Source organism: Pseudorasbora parva, chromosome 20 (assembly GCF_024679245.1).
Source record: "Pseudorasbora parva isolate DD20220531a chromosome 20, ASM2467924v1, whole genome shotgun sequence".
In the NCBI taxonomy this organism is placed as follows: Eukaryota; Metazoa; Chordata; class Actinopteri; order Cypriniformes; family Gobionidae; genus Pseudorasbora; species Pseudorasbora parva.
The window spans coordinates 4,976,854-5,004,590 of NC_090191.1; the positions used below are offsets into that span (position 1 = coordinate 4,976,854).

Genomic DNA, 27,737 nt, shown 5'->3' on the forward strand with positions numbered 1-27,737 from the left:
ACGCACCCTAGCGGCAGCAAATCTAATCTGCTGCGAGTGTCGTCTAGCAAATCTCAATACACTTCTGAGCTGTAAAAACCAAACTCTGGTCGGGCCAATCACATTTTGTATAGAGTTGGTGGGCGGAGCCTAACATAATGACGGCCGAGTTGCGCTTGCGTGCTTCTAGTAAACACAGAAACTGGCGAACGCTGGTCTTTCGAATCAGCTTTGACTGCGACTGGCAGACTTGGAGTTAAGCTTTTCTCTGAGAAAAGAACACAGATCGGCACTGAAGACATTCTTAAAAAGGGAAGATGTGTTCAGAGTTTTTGCCGACCGGATACAGCGAATGTTTCATCTATCAACTCTGCTTCACCTTCGTTACTTTGGTTGGTTGTAGCGCTATCCTATCGCGTGCAGAGGGAGTTTGAAAGACAACGGTTTATCCCGCCCCTCGGATTGAGCTATCAATGGTGAGTTTCCAGACCAAACATCTTGATGTGGGTCTGGCTTGTCAGGCTAATAGTGCACAGGAAACTAGGAGCATATGAGGATTAATCATTACTTGATCATTTAATTATCTAATTAGCTTCAACACTGTTGTAGTATTACTTTTTTTACTCTGTAGATTGGACTCATAGACACAGAGCAAGTGTTAATTTAAAACTGAAGTTATGCTTATTGGTTCCTGTCATCAAATTTCAAAAGCTGGTTCCTTATCTTTGACTATTGATGGTTCTGTCTTGGCTACTCAAGCTAAAGTGAGGAATTTTGGAGTTATTTTTGATACCAGGCTTTCATTTGATTCTTTTGTCCAGAGTACAGTTAAATCATCCTTTTTTCACCTTAGAAATATAGCTAGATTACGTCCTATGCTAAATTTCTCAGTAGCTGAAAAGCTGATAAATTCCTTTGTCATCTCTAGGATACAGTGCCTTGCGAAAGTATTTGGCCCCCTTGAACGTTGCGACCTTTTGCCACATTGCAGGCTTCAAACATAAAGATATAAAACTGTAATCTAGTAATCCTGTGAAGAATAAACAACAAGTGGGACACAATCATGAAGTGGAATGAAATTTTAGATTTCAAACTTTTTTAACAAATCAAAAACTAAAAAATTGTTTCAGTGCAGCAAACTCTCTCCAGAAGTTCAGTGAGGATCTCTGAATGATCCAATGTTGACTTAAATGACTAATGATGATAAATAGAATCCACCTGTGTGTAATCAAGTCTCTGTATAAATGCACCTGCACTGTGATAGTCTCAGAGGTCCGTTTAAAGCGCAGAGAGCATCATGAAGAACAAGGAACACACCAGGCAGGTCCGAGATACTGTTGTGGAGAAGTTTAAAGCCGGATTTGGATACAAAAAGATTTCCCAAACTTTAAACATCCCAAAGAGCACTGTACAAGCGATAATATTGAAATGGAAGGAGTATCAGACCACTGCAAATCTACCAAGACCTGGCCATCCCTCTAAACTTTCAGCTCATACAAGGAGAAGACTGATCAGAGATGCAGCCAAGAGGCCCATGATCACTCTGGATGAACTGCAGAGATCTACAGCTGAGGTAGGAGACTCTGTCCATAGGACAACAATCAGTCGTATACTGCACAAATCTGGCCTTTATGGAAGAGTGGCAAGAAGAAAGCCATTTCTTAAAGATATCCCTAAAAAGTGTTGTTTAAAGTTTGCCACAAGCCACATGGGAGAGACACCAAACATGTGGAAGAAGGTGCTCTGGTCAGATGAAACCAAAATTGAACTTTTTGGCAACAATGCAAAACGTTATGTTTGGGGTAAAAGCAACACAGTTCATCACCATGAACACACCATCCCCACTGTCAAACATGGTGGTGGCAGCATCATGGTTTGGGCCTGCTTTTCTTCAGCAGGGACAGGGAAGATGGTTAAAATTGATGGGAAGATGGATGGAGCCAAATACAGGACCATTCTGGAAGAAAACCTGATGGAGTCTGCAAAAGACCTGAGACTAGGACAGAGATTTGTCTTCCAACAAGACAATGATCCAAAACATAAAGCAAAATCTACAATGGAATGGTTCAAAAATAAACATATCCAGCTGTTAGAATGGCCAAGTCAAAGTCCAGACCTGAATCCAATCGAGAATCTCCTCTCCACCAATCAGCTGGTGTGTGGTGAGCGTTCTGGCGCAATATGGCTGCCGTCGCATCATCCAAGTGGATGAGGAGATTACCCCTTCTATGTAAAGCGCTCTGAGTGCCTAGAAAAAACGCTATATAAATGTAATGAATTATTATTATTATTATTATTAATCTGTGGAAAGAACTGAAAACTGCTGTACACAAACACTCTCCATCCAACCTCACTGAGCTCGAGCTGTTCTGCAAGGAGGAATGGGCAAAAATTTCAGTCTCTCGATGTGCAAAACTGATAGAGACATACCCCAAGCGACTTACTGCTGTAATCGCAGCAAAAGGTGGTGCAACAAAGTATTAACTTAAGGGGGCCGAATAAATTTGCACGCCCAATTTTTCAGTTTTTGATTTGTTAAAAAAGTTTGAAATATCCAATAAATTTCGTTCCACTTCATGATTGTGTCCCATTTCTTGTTGATTCTTCACAAAAAAATACAGTTTTATATCATTAAGCCTGAAATGTGGCAAAAGGTCGTAAAGTTCACGGGGGCCGAATACTTTCGCAAGGCACTGTATATATATATATATATATATATATATATATATATATATATATATATATATATATAGCCTAGATTTTTTTTATATAGCCAGCCACCATGGATTCCAAAAGAAAACCAAACTGGCAGGAGGAAGAAGCAATTGCTACGGCTTGCTGAATTAGTTGAAAATATTTTTTTTATTATTATAGCCTAAAGCCCAACATTAACCAGCACTGAAAAAGATGATGCCTGCTCTGTCCAAACGATACCGTTTGATTAACTGCTTGTCATCAAACATTTCAAACACATTCTCCCTCTCTTGAAATATTTTGCGCACGTCTCTGCAGATCTAACTGAATATTTGTTTTATTCTATATATTTTATTTTATTTTTTACAAAATATACGTGTATGTATGTTCGATTACCACATGCTGTTTTAATAAAGTTGAGTTAGTTAACCTTGTATGTTCTTTTTACTCTTTAAAAGTGTTGCAGGTGTTGATTATAATTAATTTACTGTCAGGCCCAAAAATAATAGGATAAACAATAGACCTATATAAAAAAGTATAATTTCTGACATTAAAAATTAACTACAAAACATGCTAAATGGGGAATATCTATATAGCATAAATTAAGTTGCTGAATGTCACGCAACAATGCTCTACAGCCCTGTCGCGTCTTACAATTCTACGTTGTTACACTGTTGCGAGCATGTAGACAGTGACGTTGCCAGTGACGTAGAAATGCAACATGCCACAAACGTTGCCACAACGTAAATGTGTTTGCTGGGTGTCTTCACATTGCCATCACAAGCCCCTACTGGCAACTCCTAACCACTTGAGAGACCACTCGAGCTGTCTTAAATAACTGGAAGAGTAAGAATGATTCTTAGCTTTAAGAAATTTGATAACTTGCTTTTATATTTAAGTTTGAAAGGAGTAACTTTCATGAATTCTCAGCACTTAAGACTAAAATGGTACTTTAAAAAGCTTGATAAATACGGCCTCAAGTCACGTTAGTCAAGCTTTAACAAACTGTTTTGTAATAAGTGAAGATGGTAATGCTGCTTTTGGAGTTGTGTAATTAAAAATCTTCCTGATTCACATACTTGAGTTTTTTCAGTGTACAGTTGGGATCCTCCAGTTTTTCAGAGAGCAGCCTGACTCCTGAATCTCCTGGATGATTGTAGCTCAGATCCAGCTCTCTTAGGTGTGAAGGGTTTGAACTCAGAGCTGTAGACACATAACCACAGCCTTTCTCTGTCACCATACAGCCAGACAACCTACAAACACACACAACAACAGTCCACAACAACATTTTTACCTATTCAGCTGTTCATTAGGTATTATTCATTTGTAACCATGTAAAAAAAAAAACTTTAATAGTAATATCCAGTGAATAATTAAATGTTTTGTTTTTACATTAACATGTAATTTTCAGCATATTAGGCTTATTGGATACGTTGCATATTTAATTTCATGTTATGAGTGGCCCAAACTCACTTGCAGGAGTTAATGTGCGCATTTACTGCAGTGGACTCAAACTCAGCTCCTGGAGGGCCACTGCTCTGCAGAGTGTAGCTTCACCCTACCTGATCCAGCTAATTAAAGTCTTCAGGATTACTAGACTCAGGCCTTATTCACACTAATACGTTTTCGGTTTCCATGAGATCTCGCAATATTAAAATGTGACAAGATTTCTCGTTGAGTTGAAAAAATGCGGTGCGAATTTAGATGTGAATATAGCATAGAATCACGGTTCACTGATCATGTGATGGGCAAGATGAATGACGAGACCATGGCAGAGGATTCATTGCACAGCAGAGCCTAGCATGGAGAGGTGCTTCAGAAACATGCTGTGGCACGGCTGGTAACTCTAGCATCGACTAAAGTGGTCGTGTCATAGCCGTATGTGGTGCAGATGTGTGCAGTGTAAGCAGGCCCGGACTGGCCATCGGGAGCACCGGGATAAATCCCGGTGGCCTGGCAACTAATTTGGCCTGCTGCCATGGCGAGTGTTTATTTTTTTATTTTTTTAATAATTCTTATTTTATATTATTGGTTTTACTAAAGTAATAATTTTTGAATTCGGCATTCAATAAAATTATTAATAATAATAAAAACAAATAAATCACAAATCTGTTAGTCTGGTCTTGACCGACTTGCCTCAGCCAAACAAGCGGTCAGCACCCGATGATGGAGAAAGCGGCAGGTCAAGCAGAGAGGGAAAGGGCAAAGAAAAAGAAAAAGAAGGCACTCAAAGAAGAAGCAGCAAAACGTTGCAAACTTACTGACCTGTTCAGGGCTTCAAATGAAGGTCAGTTTTATCTGTAAATACAGTTCTTTTTTTCTGTGTTAAATTAGTGAACTGCTAGCGAACGTTAGCGGTAGCACCCTTACCTACTATCGCTAAAAGAGAGTAATATTATTTAGTGTAAAGTTACATTAGTAATTTAGAAAACTCATATTTACATTATGTAATATTGATAGGTACTGTGAACAGGGAGGAGCAATAGTCCAGACAACAAAAGGACAATGCTTTTCCCATCACTTCGGAAAGGCATTTACTTTGAATAAAAATGTTGTTAATAAGAAATGTTCCAAAAGCAATGTGTTCGCATATAAGTTTCCAGTCAACTCGCTCCTTTTCCAATAAAAACAACCCACATAATCCGTCTTCTTTATGAAAAATCTTCCTTTAATCTTGATTTGTTAATAAATTAAGCAAATATAATAAATATTATCTTAAATCCTAAATATTACGGATGCAGTAAAGAAAAGGTGCGACTCCACTCTCTTTTGCATGATTTACAGTCGCAATTCTTAAAGGGCCAGTCTACAATGTTAACATGCAACATATTTTAATGTAAAATTAGAGAATAATTATCTAAAAAGTACACACAAATAAATAAAGTGTGCAACCTAAGCAAAAATACTTAAAGACTGAAATGCACCACATAATTTGCAATATTTGTCAGTGAAAATAATTAGGGATAGGTGTCCTATTAAGCCTGCATTCATTTAATAATTTGAATAAATATAATTATTTACACGTATTATTAGTGAATCATGTTAATGTATAACAATACTGAGGTGCAAATGTTTCTGTCAAAAAGTATAAATTGCATGTTATTACTATTTACACATATTGCAAAGAACTGCTCCTTTTATATGGTGTAAATCTAATCTATTTTCACTTAAAGCTACACTGTGTAACTTTTTTAGTTTATTCTTAGCTAAAAACACTTAGTTCTTTCAAAAATATATGTGCTCATTAATGTATATTTACTTCTTTCAAGTAATAAAGTATTCTCATAAGTTTATAATATGCCATTGAAAACACATACGGGTGAGGGGTTCGGATGGCGGTCGCCATGTTGCTCCTCCATCTTGAAAGTACATTAGCCAAAGAGGGACATACCCGTAAATTCAAGCTTCGCTTTTCGCGTTTTAACACTCGATGGCACCGTGTCGAATGTGAAGAGGGGGATTGCTTGAGGCTGCTATATGATGATGGAGGATCACTCTTATTCTCGAGGATATTTGCCAGAGTCGCCAAGGAAGCGGAAAAGAGAATTAAGACGGCAACGCAACAGGTAAATCAACAAGACAAAAGTAAATATTGGAGTGGCCTTTCCAAGATGGAAAGAGCTCATGAGGAGCAACGATTTTAAAAAGGACGCCGACGTTGCCTGCTTTCTTCTCAACAGGTAATATTAATTCAGCCTCTTTCTGTATATTGGAAGTTTTATTTTTGCTCGGCTAATTATATCATGGTGTGCTGTGCATAACACTAGAATGACGTCTAGGATAGTTTTCCTCGCGTCAATGATGAAAAAGTATTGTTTACCTTGTAACATAAATCCGTGTTCTATGACGGATAACATGAGATTAATATTTTAATTGCATTATAATTTGTAGGCTATATAGGCGCTTTAAATTTTAGTTATTTTTCATTTATTTTACTGTATACACAATTAATGTAGTCTAATCTGACGAGACTTTCACCTTTACTTTTACATCTGTCCTGTAATCTTTTTAAGACGTATTATTGTACAATGTAAATATATTTCACACTATGACACCTTATTATGACTAGCCTACGAATGGGGCACTGGTAGGTCATTAGAGAAAATGATATAGCCTACAATGTAAACTTTGCCTTACGCTAGTGATGTCGTACAATATACAGAATAACGATAGCACTGATAAAAGTTACTTTACTAAGATTAGTTTGCATTCGTCTGGGAACCTGATAGCTGATGTTAGCAATGAAATGGTAAAGAAAATAACGAAAACGTAAAACTATTATTCATTTTACATAGATTAATTTGATCATAGATCATTTGGAAAATAAATAGCTGCAAATTATAAAAGATTTTAAAAGTAACCTCATCACTTGAAGCAACACTCACCGAAGAGGTCGAACTGGAAGCCGCTAAATCGGCCACCGTAGGAGTTGAAACGAAATCGAAATTGAGAGGAACAGAAACTATTATTCACTGGATGGTCATATACCTTTTCACCACTAGATGGGGGAAAATATCACACAGTGTAGCTTTAAGCTATTTCACTTTGAAAATAGTATCTACAGCTTTTTTGTTTTGGGAACATGGGGGCTCATCAGGACTGCAGTGCAAAGGGCCAGGAGATGGTGCATTGGTCTGGATCTTGTGCTATGCCCCTGTAGATACTGTCAAAATATAGTTTATTACTGAATACATTTTGACATTTATTTATAAAATTATGGGTGCGTCTCAATCAGCTAACTAGTTTGTTAGGAAAGGCACTGATCAGGGAATTAGTCTGAGTCTTAAAACTTTCCCCCCTTTTTTTAATCAAAAGAAGGTGGAGATAATCCCAATATCAACCTTATCTTATGTTGGAGTGTGTAATTGTAACCACCTCATGGCTCTGGTCTTTGTTATCACTTTGTATATTGAGAGAGGAATTTGATTGTTTGCACTTATTGTTTGCACAATAAGACTAAGAAAAGACTGTGATTTATTTTAGTTATTTATACAGTTTCATTTCTATGTTTAATTTATGGAAAAGAGTCACACCCAGCCTCAGCCAGAAATTCTGGAAGCTCATGTACAGTAAGGTCTCCAGAAACTGTATTCGTAAAGGATAGAGGTCATTTGAGTTTGTGACAAAACCTTTCACAGAGCTTGAGTATTGTTGTCTTTCAATGCATTTGGTTATTCATGCTCTATCAGAAAATAGAACTGAAATGACATTAAAGGGGGGGTGAAATGCTGTTTCATGCATACTGAGCTTTTTACACTGTTAAAGACTTGGATTCCCATCCTAAACATAGACAAAGTTTCAAAAACTAATGTTGGACGTTTGATGGAGTATTTCTGTGTCAAAAATACTCCTTCCGGTTTCTCACAAGTTTCGGCGAGTTTTTTTCGAGTATGGGTCTATTTGACGTTAATAAGAGCGGAAGGTCCTTGTATGGGCCGTACGGGCTCTTCTCCCGGTAGGGTGCGCGCGCGCGTGACTAGAGCACGCTGTAAACAGTCTCTCAGCTGCAGATCCAGTCGTCCGTGAACGGCGCCGCGCTCCACTTTATTCCTATGGGTGACGTCGAGCGACTTCAACTCTTCAGCACAGCATTCCGGGAAGGCAGCACTGCATTTGAACCGATTTGAACGCAGAAATGACGGGAAGCTTGACAACATCGTTTCAGTTGCGTCTCAAAATGGATTTACACGCCACTGCTGTCACAGGACTTTACCAAATCATACCAAAGAAGTGTGTTTCTGACGGAGCGGTCCCAGCGATAAAGCTTCGACGGTGAGTTAACTTAAACTGCTTCAAATGTCTCTGCTATTGGCTACCGTCGCATGAGTAAACATCAGTAAACGACATGATCGCGTGCTTCGTCATTCAAATGCACTAACGGTTACTCCATTGTTGTTCTGCATAACAGTATTCTGACGTGCAAAACCGTTTTGCTTGCTACTTCTAAGGTCTAGTCGCATACAATAGTCCATAAACCGAATCATGTCCTCATACTCTGCGAGTAAACACACAGAAATGTGGAGAGGCCATTAAATACAGTAACTTACATACCACAGAGACGGACGTCCTGCTGTTGCCGTTTCTCCTGTTCAATTTATTTCAGCCTCAGATTTGATTGTGGATCATTATCTGTATTAGCTGAGATAGATGGGTTTCTCCACGCTTGAGGACGTCACCGCTTTGCGCGCTCATCATTCTTTAGCTCCGCCCACACGATACGCCTCCAGGCGCTCGGTTTTTTCCGGAAAGACTCGGTACAGCCTATATCTCTTTTATAAATATGATAAAACTAAAGACTTTTCGGAGATATGAAGGATGCAATACTACTCTATAGGTACTCAAGATTGACATGAGATTGACTGAAACTGAGTGTTTCACCCAACCTTTAATTAAGATGATGAGTTAAATCATGTCAAAATGCTCCTGCAAACTATTTTTCCAGTCATGAATATTTTCATTGAGGAATTTATAAAAAATACTGTGCAAAAATGTTCTTATCTCTTCATTTTCACTTTTTTTTCACTTTTTTCTGCTATTCACTTTCACACAGTATATGTATTAGAAAACTGCAACATTTTACAGTTGTAATTCTTATTTAAGACCAGTTTGCAATTTCAATCTTTATACAGTCCATTGCCGATCCTCCACCCTCAACAATATTTTTCTCAGACTTGTGCAGTTCACGTTGGTCATACTTCTCAACTCTGAAAATACGGACATCTATATAAATATGGGGGAAAAAATCTAATTCTCGAAAATGCTGTTTTGTCTTTTGTTCTGGCATTTCATTGAGAGCAGATACCACATTCTGTGACAAAGCCATATATTGTGGTAGTATTTCTTTAATTATTTTAAAACTATTTACATCAGTGTCTTCAGTTGGCAGTTTGGACTCTTCAGTCCATCAGAAAGAAGCTTCACTCCAGAATCCTGCAGGTCATTGTTACTCAGGTCCAGCTCTCTCAGGACAGAGTTTGAGGATTGTAGAGCTGAAGACAAACTCTCACAACACTGAGCAGTGAGATTACAGCACTGTAGCCTGTGTAGAGAACAAAACAACAGTAATGCAATATTTATTTATTCTTTATTTGACAGGGACAATGGACAATAAAATATTACCCCATATTAATGCTTATTAGGTAGGGTTTATAATCTGGAGCACCGATCATTTGAAAAAATCGTAAATCCCTAAAGTGATGTAAGCAAGGCTAAATAAAATCTTTATAAAACAACCAGTACTTCCAGTTAATTTATGATATAATAAACTCAGGTTCCTGAGTTGTGCCTGATGCCTGACCCAGCTTGTCTGATGGTGGAGATACATCAGCAATTAAGATTATCATACTTATTCATTTTTTTCTGTACAGTCTAGGTGAACAAGTCACCCATGTAAGATTAAGGTCTGATTATTAAAAAAACTAACAGTATATATATAAAAGACTCTTACAGTGCTCTTCTAGTGTTTTTGATCACTGGCAGCAGTCTCTTCACAGCTTCATCAGATCTTCTGTATTTATGCAGTTCAAACTGCTCTTGAGTCTCTTCTGAGATCTGGAGCATAAACACCAGACCAGACCACTGAGCAGAGGAGAGATCCTGTGCTGAAAGATTTCCTGAGCTCAGATTCTTCTGGAGTTCCTCCATAAAGTCATCTTTCAGTTCACTCAGACAGTGGAAGAGATTGATGGTTCTTTCCACTGATTTCTCCTCTTCAATTTTCTGTTTGATATAGTCAGCAGTGTCTTTAACATTCTCTGTTTTCAGTTTCAGTTTTGGCAGTAGTTCCTTCAGGTCACTCTGATTGGACTCCAGTGAGAGACCCAGAAGAAACCGGAGGAAAAGGTCCAGGTGTCCGTTCTCACTTTGTAAAGCCTTGTTGATCGCAGCCTTATGAAGTTTAAATGGTGTCTTTTTGGAAAGATTCCACGCCAGTTTTTCTGTCCTGGATTCAATAAAGGGGTTTTCTTTCTTGTTTTTGCTTATCAAAAACACATAAAGAGCAGCAAGGAATTCCTGTACGCTGAGATGCACGAAGCTGAAAACATTTCTTGACTTTTCCTCCTGAAACATTCGAGTGCATAACCCAGAGTACACAGACACTTCGCTGACATCTAGTCCACATTCCTCAAGATCTTCTTTGTAGAAAATCAGGTTTCCTTTCTCCAGCTGTTGAAAGGCCAGTTTCCCAAGCTTCAGAATAATTTCATAAAATGACCTGTCATTTGCTTTAAGTTTAGGATTACCATTGTATTTTTCTTCCATCTGTTGCTGCTGAGAAATTAAGAAATGTGTGTACATCCCTGTGAGAGTTGTGGGAGTTTTGTCTTTGCTTTTTTTGTCATTTTGTTGAGCCAGTAGAGGCTGAAGGACAGTAAGCAAGATCCAGCAAAAGACAGGGATATGGCACATGATGTAAAGGCTCCTGGATTTCTTGATGTGACTGATGATGTTTTCAGAAACCTCAGGACTGCTGTTTTTGTTGAAGTATTGCTCTTTCTGCTCATCGTTGAATCCTCGCACCTCTGTCACCTGATCAATGTAGTTGCGGTCTATCTGTCCGGCCGCTGCTGGTCTGGATGTGATCCAGATGAGAGCAGAGGGAAGCAGGTGTCTCTTGATCAGGCTTGTAACTATCTTACCCACTGTTGTGTTTTTGTGAACATCTGTGAATCTGCCACCCTCTTTAAAGCTCAAAGGAAAGCGACATTCATCTAGTCCATCAAAAATGAACAAGACCTTACCATCACCTTCAGGAAGAGAGGGCAGTTCTTTAGGATCACTAAAGAAGTATTCATGAAGCAGTCCCATGAGACTGCAGTTCTCTGTAATCAGGTTTAGCTCACGGAACGGCAGAGGAAAAATGAAGACTATATCCTGATTTTCTTTTCCTTCAACCCAGTCAAGGATGAATTTATTGACAGAGACAGTTTTTCCTACTCCTGCAATCCCCATCGTCAGTACCCTTTTATTGTCTTTAAAAATATTATTGCACTGAATTGGTGTGTCATTGGTATCACATTGTTTATGATTCAATTCAATCTGTCTGACTTCGTGTTCATTTACTCTTCCTCCGGTCTCGTTCTTCACCACATATAAATCAGTGAATATATTGTTCAGCTTTTCCCGATGACCCGTCTGTGAATTACCGGTCAATATCCGCTCATAGTCCTGTTTTAATTTCTCCTTCAGTCTGCGGCTGGTCTCTGTGTAATCATGAGGAGCAGCTTGTTTGTCATCTGCAGTTGAGCCTTTAAGAAAAGAAGGCAAAGACAGCAAAGGCTAAGTGATCATGTTTTTAATAAATTCTTATAGTCTTTGAGTTGAAATTCAAGTTTTTATTTTTGCATTTTTAATATGATTTAACCCCATGCCTTTCAAAGATCGCAGACGGCCCCAGATTACTATTGTTCAACATTCACTGCTCGTTAAAAACATCGCACTATTACTTTATCTGGACAAACTCAGTATTATCAGACAGATTAAAGACTCCAGCTTTGATATTTGAACACTGTTTATGATAAAACTGGGTTGCAGTGACATTCATTTCTTTATGTCAGGAGTGCATTATAATCGATCCGTTATCAAACGATATTTTGAATGGAAAATCACACGCACATCAATTCTCTCGTCTGCAGCAGCTCATTTGTGTTCACACAGCTCGCAAAGTGCTCATATTTGGAGAAACGTTGATATATTATCACATGTTTGCAAAATATTTTGTCATACAGAATAACATTTCTATTCATTTCTCACTGAATTATGCGATCTGAAAGTATTGAGACATGCACATAGCTCTCTCTCTCTGTGTGTCTCCTCTTAACCCTTTAAAACCGAACGTGTCGACGACGACACAGCCAACCAAGCTGTATTGAAGTTACCGTAACTCTTCAACCCACTATCATAATAATTTAAATTGCTCCTGAAAGTAGACACCCTGCGCTTTCCGCCTATATGCGGCTTATTACGGTAATGTCATGTTTTGCATCAGCAAATCACTGTGACTTTCGGGGGGGAGCGGGAAGGGGCGAATAGAACGGAGATACGGAGAGCGGCAGAGTTTTAGAGAATTTTTAGATTTCAAAACACAATTAAAAAAGGACAAAAACATGGCGAAGACAGTGTATACAAGATAGGAGCCTATTGAGTTTATCTTTGACACTTGGAAGGCGGCTGAGAGGGACTCTTCAGACCCAGAGACTGCATATTCAGATGTTGAGGAGGCATTTGTTGCTATCCTTGATCTAGACATGGATTGTTAAGTGAAGCTTGTCTTTTCTATGCTGAAACTGTGAGAAATGTCGGTGAAATAGTCATAGATTCAATGTTTTAGTTCAAAATGCTACTGTTTCATGCATCATAGTGTGTGTGTGTGTGTGTGTGTGTGTGTGTGCGTGCGTGCGTGCGTGCGTGTGTGTGTACACGCGCGTATGCGTTGCATGTGTCGTTCATGTGTTTACATGCACTACATTCATGTGTATGCGTGTATTCAAATGTGTTTGCATGCATGGCATTCATGTGTTCATGTGTTTGCATGCATGGCATTCATGTGTTCATGTGTTTGCATGCATGGCATTCATGTGTTTGCCTGTGTTCATGTGTGTGATGTGTACATGTGTGTGTTGGCATGTGTGTAAGTAATTATTTTGTATTATTACTTCATTGTTATTTGGTTGTATTTATAACTAAGTGTTTATTTTGTTTTGTTTTTTACAATTTTGCTTTAACTAATGTATTATTTTATAATGGAAAATACATTTATAAATATATTGTGGGTTTGTAATACAAGCTTGTTTTGTTTTTTCCCCAGTGTGGCTTGTACAAAAGCAAACGGGCCATCCACAGCACCACCTCAGAGGGGCCGTGGGGTAAAGAAAAAGGCTCCTGAGTGAAAACTCTGCAACCCAGTGCCACCAAAAGACTTGTATATATGTATTATAGTTTATTCTTCAAGTTTAAAGTTTTTGCAGTTTTTGCCTCTTTAAATTCTATTTTCAAACTTATCACATACAGTGAGGGTCAATAACTGTAATTTATTGAAAGCCAGTTGTCTTCTGAAAAAAATAACACCTTGCACTTGAGGACAGGGCCGGCGTTTGCTATAGGCGAGCTAGGCGGTCGCCTAGGGCGACAATTGTGTTAGGGGCGTGAGCGGGCTCTAGTGCCGCCCATTACTTCACATTAAGCATATAATCGGAACAAGCGAAATACAACATAAAATCATTAAACATGATCATCATAGGGCGCCCCCTCAGCCACACGTTTAATTACTTATCAACCTGATTACTGGATTGAATTGATGGTGATTATTGATTATTAGTTCAGGCGTTAGGTCAGGCTAAGTACTCATCTTGCGCGTTCATCAAAAATGAGGCGCCTAAACCCCGCAGGTGCACAGGGACGGAAAAAGAGAAAAAGAGAAAGGAAGAAAATCGAAAGAAAGCCCAGTATAGAGGTTAGTCTTCTTATCTCAGCCAAAAGATGTCAAACAAAATAAAATTACTTAGTATCAATCTTATCAACTAATATTTATTTTATAAATATTATTAATATTGTCACCAAGCTATCACTTGCTAGTTTTCTACATAATTACTATACGTATTGCAAACATAACTTCACTGACAATAATCTACAATAACCTACATGGATGTCATTTAAATATCAAAAGTCCAGTTCGTTATGAATATGGATAACGTATGCACGTTAGTTATAAAAAGTACAAACGCTCTCTACGTGGGCGTCGGAAGGAAATAAATACGGCCTCTCGTTTTTTTTTTTTACTGGAGCAGCCTAACGATAGATACCATATTATTTACATTAAACACAAATATGCTGTGTTCATTAAATTCTATTCAGTGGCTGTAGTGTAGCGGTAAGACGCATGGCAAAAAGATTTGATGCAGATTGATCAGAGGTTCGATCCTGCTTTTTACCACACTCGCTCTATTCCCTTTTCCCATCACATATCAGATCGGAAAGGCATTTATTTTCAATAAAAAGTGAGAAAATGTTTGAAAAGTGGAAATAAAGCGTTGAACGTGTTTAATAATAAGTGCTTCTCGGTTAGGGGTAGGCCTAGGAAAACAGACGTGCTGAATTAGAATAGAGACGATAAAAGTGAGTGGGGTGGGGTGGAGGGGTGGGGGGCGCAAAACTCCATCTCGCCTAGGGCAACCAAAGAGCTAGAGCCGGCCCTGCTTGAGGATAACACATTCTATTATAATTCTACAGTCAAAAAAACAAAATATGTGAAAACGCCCCTTTTTAGCTTCAGGTTCTAAAGGGTTAATGATATGAGTCAGATATGAGTCATCAGGCATTCATTTGCTGTTCCTTCCTCATTCTGGCTCTGTGAAGAACGAGCCTATTCTATATTTCTACACGTGAACTAAGAAGCTAATAAACACACGATGACTATGGAATAAGGTTGTGTGATTTTTCATGTGATTTCGGCTATTTTATATGTATAATGGATGTTTACATTATGACTGCTGACAAGTGTAACGATTTGCTCCATATAAAATGATAAATATAACATGTTTTAACATCAACATATGAATGAAATCCCATTATATCGCGACAGGAAACTAATGCAAACACTCGGTGGTCTAAAGTGACATATAGAGTAAGGGTGTAATTTTAATATTTTAAATTGTATTATGTAGCTTGATGCTAACTTAAACTCTAATGCTAATTACAATAATTAGCATAATGTGTTTTTAGTTTAGTTTTTTTTTCTTTAAGAAAGACTTTATATAATGTTGACTACTAAATTAAATACTGCACTGTTAAAGGGCCATTTAGGCAGACATACATGTTCTAATGGATTTGAATAATGGTTGTTAAAAAACAAACGATTCATAACAGAATAATGAGTCTGTCTGAGTAATTCTGAGCATTCAGCTGTAAACTCTCAAGTTTTGGCTTTCTAAATATATATTGGTTACGTGTATATTCAGAATAACTTATGAGCATGTCTAAATGCTTCAGTGAATAGATTTTCTCCTTAAAATTGCAGTGAACCAAAGACAAAGGAAAAAAATGTGGTTTGAAATTGCTGTTGTTTATAACAGGGCCGGCCCGTGGCATAGGTGGAATAGGCAAATGCTAGGGGTGCCACTCGTCCATAGGGGCGCCAAAATGAGTGATTTTTCTAATGCCAAAATGAGTGGTTTTATTACTGCTACTATTTATTAATATTGCTTCGTAATATAAAAAAAAAAAAAATCTTAAATAAATCCCAAGACTCTGCCCAGACCACCACATCAATCTCCCCCTGCCCAGCGAGTGCTTTAGTGTGTCTGGTATTGAACGCGCGATCAGTTTAATGCTGGGAATTTGTTGTCACGTCACCTCTCGCGCATCTAACAGACATGATTGCTTTAGTTTTTAATGTGATGATTATTCATGACGGATGGCCAATGTGTCAAAAAGACTGGACCGAGATACAGGAAAGATCAGGAATAAGGGGATAAAGACCGAGGTAAAGTGATGAAATGAATGAACAGTTTATCTAAATGCATATCTATCTTTATCTAAATATGAATGTTTGCTAATTAATTCCAGTTATTTTTACCCTAAACTTTATGTAAGCAACTGTTCTGGGTGATCAGAATATAAAAAAATCCTGTCAATTGTTTATAATTTTTTTTTTTTTTTTTTATAGTCTAATGTTTTTACTCAGTATTGTAAGGGGATATATGGCATTTTTAAAATTTATTTTCTGAAATTAGTAATGATATTTATATACAGGTTTATCTAAAATAGCTAAACAAAAAAATAAAATGCACACTAAATATAAAAATTTCTTAAAAAGTTTAATTCATAGTGAAAACATGAGCATGCATAGTTTAGTGGAGGATATATACACACTTGTGTGTGTGTGTGTGTGTGTGTGTGTGTGTGTGTGTGTGTGTGTCTGTGTGTCCTTGTTTAGCCTATATTACATTGTGGGGACCAAATGTCTCCATAAGGATAGTAAAACCTGAGATTACATACATTGTGGGAACCAGCCAGCGGTCCCCACTTTTCAAAAGCCTTATAAATCATACAGGATGAGTTTTTTTGAGAAAGCAAAAATGCAGAATGTTTCCTGTGATGGGTAGGTTTAGGGGTAGGGGCAGTGTAGGGGGATAGAATATATGTTTTGTACAGCATAAAAAACATTACGTCTATGGTGAGTCCCCAGAAAGATAGCGCACCAGACGTGTGTGTGTGTGTGTGTGTGTGTGTGTGTGTTTGTGTGTGTGTGTTTATTTATTTTTTAATTATAAAAACACAACCAACATATAAAAACCTTGATACAAGGGACACCAAGTAAAATCTTGCCTAGGGCAGCAAATTGGTCAGGGCCGGCCCTGGTTTATAATGTCACAAACTACCTTGTAACCAGTCATGTCAAAATGTGATCATCAACAAGTTGATCTCTAAGCTGGTGAGTGAGTCGAGGCGGGGGACATTTGCGTATTCATAGAACTGCACATACTAAATGAGGCAAGGGTGTAGAGTTACATTCAAGCTGTTTTAAAGCATGAAGAAAAAACATTTAAATCATCATTATCATCATTAATATTATTTTGGTGATCAAAAATAAGTTTTCAGGGATAAAATTATTGAAAATTCAATAACGTGTGAATTTTAACAATAGGCCTAACGTTTAGTCCATTTTATCCCACGGGACATCTAGTTCCCTTTCGTTCAGTCACTCCGACGTAACGTCAGTGACTAACGAATGGGGGTTTCGCCTAGAAGCCAATCATCTTCGAGATCTTAGAAAACGCCCAATGGCAGTGCCAATGCCATGGGCATGCGAAATTTGCATGCGTAACTCCGCCTACCCACCTGGGTATATAAGGAAGTAGCTGGCAAGAATCGCATTATGTTTCTGCTTCGGAGCCAAGAGCATCTCTTCACTCCGGCAAGCCTGAATTCTGAAGTCTTCTCTTCAGTCTTCGAGATGAGCGGTTCTCCAGGGTGTTGGTGTAACGGCGCGTTCCAGCGATCTCACTTTGCCTGCCTGCTGATCTGTGCAGTGATCTGCAACAGCTGTGTGTGTTTTCCCTGGGCGCTTCGGCACTCTGCAGAGCTTCCTCTCACAAAAAGAGCTTGCGTGTGGCACGTCTTTTTCAAGACGGGTTGCCCGCGCACTTCCGGGTGCGGTCGATATCTGTTGCTGTCTTTGGGACGCATTCACTGCTCGACGTGTTTGGGCCCAGCACGTTCGGACAGTGTTTGTAGATGTGCTGTGTTCCCTCTGTGGGAACATGACCATCGCGATGTTGTGGTCGAGACTAAATGATCTCTGTAAAGAGAGAGAGTCCCCTCTGCCACACCCTGATCTACCATCTCCGAGAGAGGTGGTACTTTGGCTGGTGGCCAGGGTGACCTGAGGGCGGTGCTGTGGTATTAAGAACCCCGACGATCATTCCTCGGGCCACTCCCGCCCTCTTGCACATCGCTTCCAGTGAGTGTTGGACTGAAGCAGCAGGACCGTCTGCTGACGCCCCGTTCATTTCGTTCATACTCCAGATAGTGGCGAGAGGTCGATTGCTGCATCTCAAGGTGGGCTAGAGTCCTTTGGGGATGACGATTCGGCTATGCTCCGCCTCCGGGTGTGGTAGCACTGTAGAATCTGACCTAGAGTTGACAGCCATGTTATCTCGGGCAGCCGCGAGCCTCGGGCTGGTGTGAATCTCCACCCTGTCACGAGTGTTCGCGGGTTGGGCGATTGGTTTTTGAAGGTGGCACCCGACAGCTGCGGGCCCCGCCCCCAATGCCAGTTCGCTCCCGAGATGCATGAGGAGTGCACGCGGTCCGGGAGATCTCCGGGTCTTCCCGCGACCATTTGGTGGTCTCCTCCGCCTTCTCTGCCCTCGAGGGGTCGCGGCCTAAGGGTACACTGGGGTCCCTCCCCCTCAGTCAGGTGCTCTGTTGCGCACTACGGTGTCCACTGAGTGCTTTGACTTGACGCGGTGAGGCTATCCTAAGTGCCCTCCCAAGCCTGTTGGCTCATCTACTTCGGTGGCGTAGTCCAGCAGTGCTATGGGGTAAGCTGCCGCCCCGATGCGTATGCACAAAGACAGAGCTGATCCAGGGCTATGAGCCCCCTCGCAGAGCAGACCCCAGTGGAACGCGAGTCCTTCCCTGGTCTCCTCTGTCAGGGCGCAGTCGTTACCAGTGCCCCGACACCGGGCTGTTATGCCACCCGAGTCCGGGCCGGTAACACTGCCTCTAGAAAGGCGTGCCGCCACCGATCCCTCCCAGCGCGGCGTAGGTGGCCACACACCCCCTGGGTCAGGTGATGTCCACAGCTGTGGTCCGGGAAAGACAATTGGCCTTACTTGGTAGATGTGGGAAGGCTGAGTGAGCCCGCCTCCTCAGCTCGCCCATATCCCAGGCCGGCCTTTTCGGCGGCACGGTCAGGGACTGCGCCCAACAGTTCTTGGCCGTCCCCAGAGGCAGACTGAGGCCATCTGCCCCGGCGGCCCGCTGCTGCACCTAAGCGCCGCCGGCACAGTTGCCTCAGCCTCCTCGCCGCCAGGGCGACTTCCGGCGACCCCCTCCCGCGTGGCCACAGCAGCAGCCTTCACCCTGGCCACACCGCGGAGCGCACTGCAAGAAGCCGTCCCAGTCCATGCCAGCCCCGCAGCTTTCTAAAAAAAATAAATAAAAAAAAGAGGCCAGCGGCGCTCCGGACGTGGACAGCTCTGGGATGGGCAGTTCTTTCAGGGGACGGTGGCAGGTCCGCCCCTTCCCCCGGTGGAGGGCCGGGGGAGAATCCTTTGTCCAGCTGCTGCCCCACGGGTCAGCAGCACCCTTTGTAAGAAGGAACTGATTAACCCATCCTTGAGCACCCAGAGACCGGTGACGGCAGTGTGCGCCGCCTCCGGGCCACGGCGCTCTCGTCCCTCTCTGTCGCCAGCCCCCTCTCAGAGCAGACCCCAGTGGAACGCGAGTCCTTCCCTGGTCTCCTCTGTCAGGGCGCAGCCGTTACCGCCGCCCGGTCCGGGCCGGTAACGCTGCCTCGCTGCCCCACCGAGGGTACGCCGGTGCTCCGCGTGACCCCGTTGGTACACTCCCTGGGAGCGTGGCTACAGCTGCCGGGACTGTCCCGCTGGGTCGCACGGACCATCCGGCTTGGCTATGCGATTCAGTTCGCGCGAGCTCCTCCCCGCTTCCGGGGTGTCCGGTACACCATGGGGTCCAATGCCCCAGTCATGCGTGCGGAGATCGCGACCCTACTGGCGAGGGGCGCGGTCGAGCTCGTCCCTCCAGCCGAGATGAAGTCCGGCTTTTACAGCCCTTACTTCATTGTACCGAAGAAATCCGGTGGGATACGACCGATCCTGGACCTTCGCATCCTGAACCGATCCCTGTACAGGCTTCCGTTCAGGATGTTGTCTGCGAAACGCCTTTTTGAATGCGTTCGTCCATGCGATTGGTTGCAGCGATCGACCTGAAGGACGCGTACTTCCATGTGTCCATCCTTCCGCAACACAGACCGTTCCTACGGTTTGCGTTCGAAGGGCGGGCATACCAGTATGCCGTACTACCATTCGGGCTAGCTCTGTCCCCTCGCGTCTTCACGAAGATTGTCGAGGCAGCCCTGGCGCCACTCAGGCAGCAAGGGGTTCGCATCCTGAACTATCTCGACGACTGGCTCATACTGGGCCACTCTCGGGACCGGGTGTGCGAAAACAGAGACCTGGTTCTCCACCACTTAGCTCGTCTGGACCTTCGGGTCAACTGGGAGAAGAGCAAACTCTGCCCAGTGCAGAGGATCTCTTTTCTCGGTATGGAGATCGACTCAGTCGCCATGTGTGCGCAGCTTACCGGCGTGCGCGCACAGTCACTGCTGACTTGCCTCTGTCAGATAGAGAGCAAGAGTGCGGTTCCACTAAAACTGTTTCAGAGGCTCCTGGGGCATATGGCATCTGCAGCCGCGGTGACGCCGCTCGGATTGCTTCATATGAGACCGCTTCAGCACTGGCTTCGCGATCGAGTCCCGAGATGGGCATGGCAGTCTGGCACGGTCCGGGTCCCAGTGTCTCGGGCCTGCAGACAGACACTCACCCAGTGGTCAAACCTCAGCTTTCTACGGGCAGGTGTGCCCTTAGAACGAGTTTCCCGGCATGTTGTTGTGTCAACAGATGCGTCCACCACGGGCTGGGGTGCCATGTGCAATGGACATGCAGCCGCCGGCTTTTGGTCAGAGAGCCAGAGCCACCTGCATATCAATTGCCTCGAGTTGCTGGCAGTACGGTTCGCCCTGCACCGCTTCCTAGCGTTGTTGAAGGGTCAACACGTTCTAGTCAGATTGGACAACACGGCCGCGGTCTACGCTCCCGCTGCATGTCTCAACTCGCCCGCCATCTCGTTCTATGGAGTCAGAAGCGCCTGAGGTCCCTTCGTGCTGTCCATATCCCGGGGATCCTGAACCGTGCAGCCGACGAGCTCTCACGGTTTCAGCCAATCCCTGGGGAGTGGAGACTCCATCCCCAATCGGTCCAGCTGATCTGGGATCAGTTCGATCTTTGGAACCTCCACGTGTGGCTCCTGGACGGGACGCGGCAGGTTTGAGTACCCTACCACCTAAGGTGGTGGCTACCATCACTTCCGCTCGGGCCGAGTCCACGAGACAGGCCTATGCGTTGAAGTGGAACCTCTTCGTTAATTGGTGCTCTTCTTGCCAAGAAGACCCCTGGAAATGCCCGATCGGGTCTGTGCTCTCTTCCTCCAAGAAGGGTTGGATCGAAGGCTGTCTCCATCCACCCTGAAGGTTTATGTGGCCGCTATCGCCGCTTATCATGACCTCTTGGACGGTAAAACGGTAAGTAAGCACGACCTGGTCATCAGGTTTCTGAGGGGTGCGAGGAGACTACATCCTCCTCGTGCTCCTCTCGTACCCTCTTGGGACCTCTCAGTAGTTCTAAGTGCTCTGCAGGGGGCCCCATTTGAGCCTTTGCGGTCAGTAGATTTTAAGTTCTTGTCTATGAAGACAGTGCTCCTGACCGCATTGGCCTCCATCAAGAGGGTAGGGGACCTGTAGGCATTTTCGGTTCACGAAGCGTGCCTGGAATTCGGGCCGGCCGACTCACATGATCCTGAGACCCCGGCCTGGATATGTGCCCAAGGTTCCCACCACTCTGTTCAGAGACCAGGTGGTGAACCTGCAAGCGCTGCCCTTGGAGGAGGCAGACCCAGCCTTGGCATTGCTCTGTCCAGTACGCGCCCTTCGCGCTTACGTAGACAGGACGCAGTGTTTCAGGACCTCAGACCAGCTCTTTGTCTGTTATGGTGGGAAGCTGAAAGGGAAGGCTCTCTCAAAGCAAAGGCTGTCTCACTGGTAGTGGACACCATTGTTTTGGCTTACCAGCAGCAGGGACGTGCATGTCCCCTTGGGGTCAGGGCCCACTCCACTCGGAGTGTGGCCTCCTCTTGGGCTTTAGCACATGGCGCTCCGCTGACAGACATCTGCAGAGCTGCAGGCTGGGCGACACCAAACACATTCGCCAGGCTTTATAACCTCCGAGTGGAGCCTGTATCCGACTATGTACTCGCCTCTACAAGTGGCCGGTAATGGATTGGCTCAGGTGTCTTCGCTTGCTCGCCATTCCACTCCACGGACTGGATACATGCAATATTCTTCTCAGGTGAGCTCCCCGAGAACCCTGAGCTCCTCCAGCACTGACGACGCCGATGCTAGTAAGTCTGCCCTTAGCCCAGACACTCGTGTCCGGCCAGGTGCCCCGTGTGCATGGTTCCCCTCCGGTGACCCCCACATGTGTATTCCACCGTAAGCCTCCCTGAGCGGGTGTATTCCCTTGGCAACTTGCCACCCCTGGGGTTAAAAATCCACCTGCGGCTGGTACCCCAGTGATCTTCCGTATGCAGCCCCTCGGGTCATACGTGTATTCTTAAGTCCTCCCTACGGGTAGGCATCTTGGCGCATATCTCCTTCTGTAATATGCCTCCCAGTGTACCTTGGTATTCCTGCGTTAAGTAGAGGCCTTTGACCGTCCTAAACTTGCATCAGGGCTCTCACGCTTGCGCAGGGCACTGGAAGACAGCCGAGTGGCGTTATTTCATTGGGACCCCCATTTGCCAGTCACTGACGTTACGTCGGAGTGACTGAACGAAAGGGAACGTCTCGGTTACGTATGTAACCCTCGTTCCCTGAGGAGGGAACGGAGACGTAACGTCCCGCTGCCACTTCCGCTGTACCGCTGGAACGGCCGAGAGTTCAGTCTTGGCTCCTCAGCAGGTAACATAATGCGATTCTTGCCAGCTACTTCCTTATATACCCAGGTGGGTAGGCGGAGTTACACATGCAAATTTCGCATGCCCATGGCATTGGCACTGCCATTGGGCGTTTTCTAAGATCTCGAAGATGATTGGCTTCTAGGCGAAACCCCCATTCGTCAGTCACTGACGTTAAGTCTCCGTTCCCTCCTCAGGGAACGAGGGTTACATACGTAACCGAGACGTTTCTTTTCCCAAATCTTTACATTCATTTTAGCAGGGAATTATAAACGTTTCTTCCTTTCATTTATACCTATTCACATCTTTTACTGTGATAAAGTAGAAAAATTTAATTTTTCGGAAGAAAAAAAAACGACATTTTATGTAACAGAGTTTGTGCTTGTTATTAGACTTGTTGATTAGACGTCAAGTTTATTTGAATAGCGCAGTTCACACCCAGCGCTTTTACCTTTTTTTTCTAGCAGTGCATAATCAAACATAGCCTAAATGTCTTGACCCTGTGGAAGATAAAATTCGCTCTTCAGATGTTTTACAGCAAGTGTTGCATATATTAGAGAAGGTGTCTATCCAGCTTGTGTCCCACATTAATCTCAAAGCGCAGAGCGGAATGACGCATCTTTGAGGGGAAATTTTTGTCCTGTAAAAGCCTTATTTTATGAGTTATAGAGATTTATAAGTTGATGTAGATTACTTATGCGTGTGACAGGGCGCACGTTAACTGAGTGAAGGAGAACCAGCAGAGAGCCGTGCGCACTCTGTCTTCAAAACCATCACCGCTCTTTCTCACTCGTGCATATTAGGGATGCACTGAATCCAGGATTCGGGTTCGGATTCGGTCGAATATTGGGCTTTTTGACTGGGTTCGGTTTCTGCCGAACCTTAGAATTTTTTTTCACTGAACCGAACCCGCTTGCACTACGCGATACTGGTCGATGATGCCGCGGTTGATTATGGCAACGTGTTTACTAGGTGGACCGTTCGAATGCAGTAGGCTGTGAGAAAGTGAAAATGGAACTTTTGAACAGAAAATGTGTTGTTTGGCAGTACTTTCAGTCACAAGAAGGCAATTCAAGTCGAGCTATATGTTCAATTTGCAATGCCGATTTGTCTCGTGGTGGCAAGAACCCTAAACAATAGCCGCTGGATGTCCGGTTCACGAACGAATCGTTCTTTTTAACCGGATCTTTTTTTAGTGATCCGGTCGAACCAGTACACCAAATCGGACTGAATTGTTCTAAACGGTTCGGATCTCAAATCAGCGCTGATCTCACTAGTTACTATAGTTACTCACTTTCTAACATGAGTGACAGTCCCTCAGACTGGAAATAAACTAATATCTTGAAGTATTTGTTGTAACTCCAACAGTTCACTGAACTGAGACATGTTTTGCTGTAGGGGTGTAACGATTCGTTTAACAATGATTCGATTCGTATCACGCTTTGAGGTTGTCGATCCGATTAAAGGACGATATTGGTTTATTTAGAACAATATGATCCGAAAAAATTCAGTCACTTGAAATCGATTCAGTAACTTTTTAGCCAAAAATTTAAATCAGTGTGACTGTTTTATTTCAGTTGAATCGAATCGTTGTAAAAACGAATCGTTACACTCCTATTTTGCTGTGAGAACCAGTGAGCTGAGATACTGCATGCGTGATAGCGTCGTGCTAATTGGGCTTAAGCCCCGAATGTTTTGTCAAAAGCCCAGAATCTTTTAGTTTAAAAAAAAAAAAAAAAAAAAAAAAAAAAACTTAAATGTTTCATTTTCTCTCAGTCTTTCAGACTGGAGCAACAAAAAATGAAGCAAAAGCTCTATTACCATGTGTGTGGCGGTCGGCAATGCATCGCACATCACTCAGCTTGTTTGCCAATGCCAACTGCCAATAAAAACTAATGAAGAAGAATATACATCTTCTTCTTCGTCGTCATAAGGGATTGGCAGGCTATTGTATTTCACCGGCGTCGTAGTTAACTATAGTTAACATGGACATTACACATTTTTTTTAAATGAACACTAAACCTCACCGGCCAGAGAGAGATTCTGCGTCAGACGAAAGTGTTGCAGGTTTGTGAATCCGCTGTTGTAACACTTGAGTTACATGACTGTATTGCTGGCTAGCTAGAGTTAACGTTAGGTGTTATTTATTAAGGCGAGACGCGACAGGTGAAAACATGAGATTGGGCCAGTTTGCTCCCTTAACATGTAAGCTTTCATGTCAAAATAAAAAAAGGCAACATTACACATTTAAGGTGGTTATTTCATTATATTTTGTCACCGTGCGCCTTTAGATTTCTACCTGAAATCCTCCAAAGTTATTCTAACGCGAGCTCCCGTGCCGTCTCCATTCACAGAAGCATGTCATGCCTGGTATCTTTATAAAGCTCTCAGTCTCACACACAGCGCTGTCTAATCCAAATATGGGCATTTCCTTTGTAGAACTAACCAACTGCGAAAGTTTGCAGCCGAAAACCACATCTGATTGGCCAATGTGAATTTCTCACTACGGGCTGCACTACGGTGAAAATGAGTCATCCTTAAAGGGGGGGTGAAATGCTGTTTCATGCATACTGAGCTTTTTACACTGTTAAAGACTTGGATTCACATCCTAAACATAGACAAAGTTTCAAAAACTAATGTTGGACATTTGATGGAGTATTTCTGTGTTAAAAATACTCCTTCCGGTTTCTCACAAGTTTCGGAGAGTTTTTTTCGAGTATGGGGCGGCTTGACGTCGATAGATCGGAAGGTCTTTGTATGGGCCGTACGGGCTCTTCTCCCGGTAGGGTGCGCGCGCGCGTAACTAGAGGGAGAGAGAGGAAATGCACGCCCATAAACACTCTCTCAGGTGCAGATCCAATCGCCCGTGAACACTTATGTCACGCCACGCTCCACTTTATTCCTATGGGTGACGTTGAGCGACTTCAACGCTTCAGCACAGCATTCCGGGAAGGCAACGCTGCATTTGAACCGATTTGAACGCAGAAATGACGGGAAGCTTCACAACATCGCTGCAGTCGCGTCTCAAAGTGGATTTCCACGGTCACTGCTGTCACAGGACTTCACCAAATCATACCAAAGAAGTGTGTTTTTGACGGAGAAGTCCCAGCGATAAAGGTTCGGCTTTGGAAGCAGCCGGTGAGTAAAACTGCTTCAAATGTCTGTGCTGTTGGCTATCGTCGCGTGAGTAAACATCAGTAAACGACACGATCGCGTGCTTCGTCATTCAAATGCGCTAATGGTTACTCCATTGCTGTTCTCTGTATAACGTTACACTAGTCTGACGTGCAAAACCGTTTTGCTTGCTACCTCTAAGGTCTAGTCACATTCAATAGTCCATAAACCGAATCATGTCCTCATAAAATGCGAGTAAAGACACACAAAGGCCAATAAATACAGTACATACCACAGAGACGGACGTCCTGATGTTGCTGTTTTTCCTGTTCAATTTATTTCCCTCAGATTTGATTCTGGATCATATATCTATTAGCTGAGATAGCCATGGGTTTCTCCACGCTTGAGGACGTCACCGCTTTGTTCGCGATCGTCATTCTTTAGCTCCGCCCACTCGATACGCCTCCAGGCGCTCGTTTTTTTCCGGAAAGACTCGGTACAGCCCATATTTCTTTTATAAATATAATAAAACTAAAGACTTTTCGGAGATATGAAGGATGCAATACAACTCTATAGGAACTCAAGATTGACATGAGATTGACTGAAACTGAATGTTTCACCCCCCCCCTTTAATGCTGTAATATATGTATAGTACAGGACTTTTTTTTACATTGCCAACCTGTAAATTCATTTGAGAGCAAGTAATAAACACAAAAAGGACTGTTTAAGTTGCGTATTGCGCCTTTTCTCCTTTACCACTAGTTGTTAAATAATTTTAATGGAACCGGAACCGGAAAATTTCTCACGATTCCCAACTCTAGTTAAGAGGCACAAAGACACCCTTTATGTTTATGCCCCCAAAGCTGCCGTTTTAGCTGAGGGGGGGATCTGGGCATTAACTGTAATAACTCCGCGTTGCACCAATCTAATTCTCAGTTCGTTTTTTTTTTTTCTATAGACTGTACTCATAAACATATAACGATCAAGATAAACTTAAAAATTCGCCGGAGTTGTCCTTTAAGCCTTACGGTTTACAGATTGCACCACTGAAGTTGCTGAAATTATGTTTTTTTGTTTTTTAAATCTTGTTTTGCCCAACCAGGCGTTGTTAGGTAGAGCTAGTGTGAATGGCACTTGCCAAAAGAGCCACACTATATGCACTTGGTGTGAATAGACACTCCTTTAAGATTATTTACAAGTCATAACTTTTACAATTAATTGGAATGTAATAAAAAAAAAAATTGATACAAATATTTTTCATTCTTGAATGTTCATTCAGTGAAAATAAACAGACCAGCACTAACAGATGGCTAACAGAAGAAAACCTGCTGCTCATGTCTATTGGTGTTGGTCGACACTGTTAGGACTGTACCTGGCTCTTCTGTGAGTTTCTCTGCTGTCACTGGGATTTTCGGTAGCTCTGTGAGGAGAGAGAAAACAATTAGACAAAAGAAAATACTGAAGCTAAAGCATGCCTGCCTATGACCACAAAATGAACTGTGAGATTTAGCGGCCTCATACAGCGCTCCCTTTAATTCTCTTCCTGAGTATAAGTCACCATTCACTTCATTATGTTCAGATAATTAGACCTAATTAAACAAGTGGCGCATGTTCAGATAATTAAACCAAATTAAATTAAAAACTCAAGTAAAGTACAGATTCTCCCAAAAATACTCAACTACTGTAACAAAGTA

The 27,737-nt window shown here is 42.6% G+C and overlaps 1 protein-coding gene across 1 annotated transcript in view; it reads right to left on the reverse strand.

Moving 5' to 3' along the window:
- The window catches only part of LOC137049021 (NLR family CARD domain-containing protein 3-like), a 45,657-nt gene that overhangs the window by 17,609 nt on the left and 311 nt on the right, over positions 1 to 27,737 (reverse strand). Inside the window, exons 3-6 of the mRNA XM_067427417.1 lie at positions 27,416 to 27,463; positions 10,121 to 11,921; positions 9,539 to 9,712; positions 3,753 to 3,926 (exon numbers count right to left, since the gene is read on the reverse strand). Coding sequence (XP_067283518.1) covers positions 3,753 to 3,926; positions 9,539 to 9,712; positions 10,121 to 11,921; positions 27,416 to 27,463 — 2,197 coding nt within the window. The remainder of the gene's footprint in view (positions 1 to 3,752; positions 3,927 to 9,538; positions 9,713 to 10,120; positions 11,922 to 27,415; positions 27,464 to 27,737) is intronic.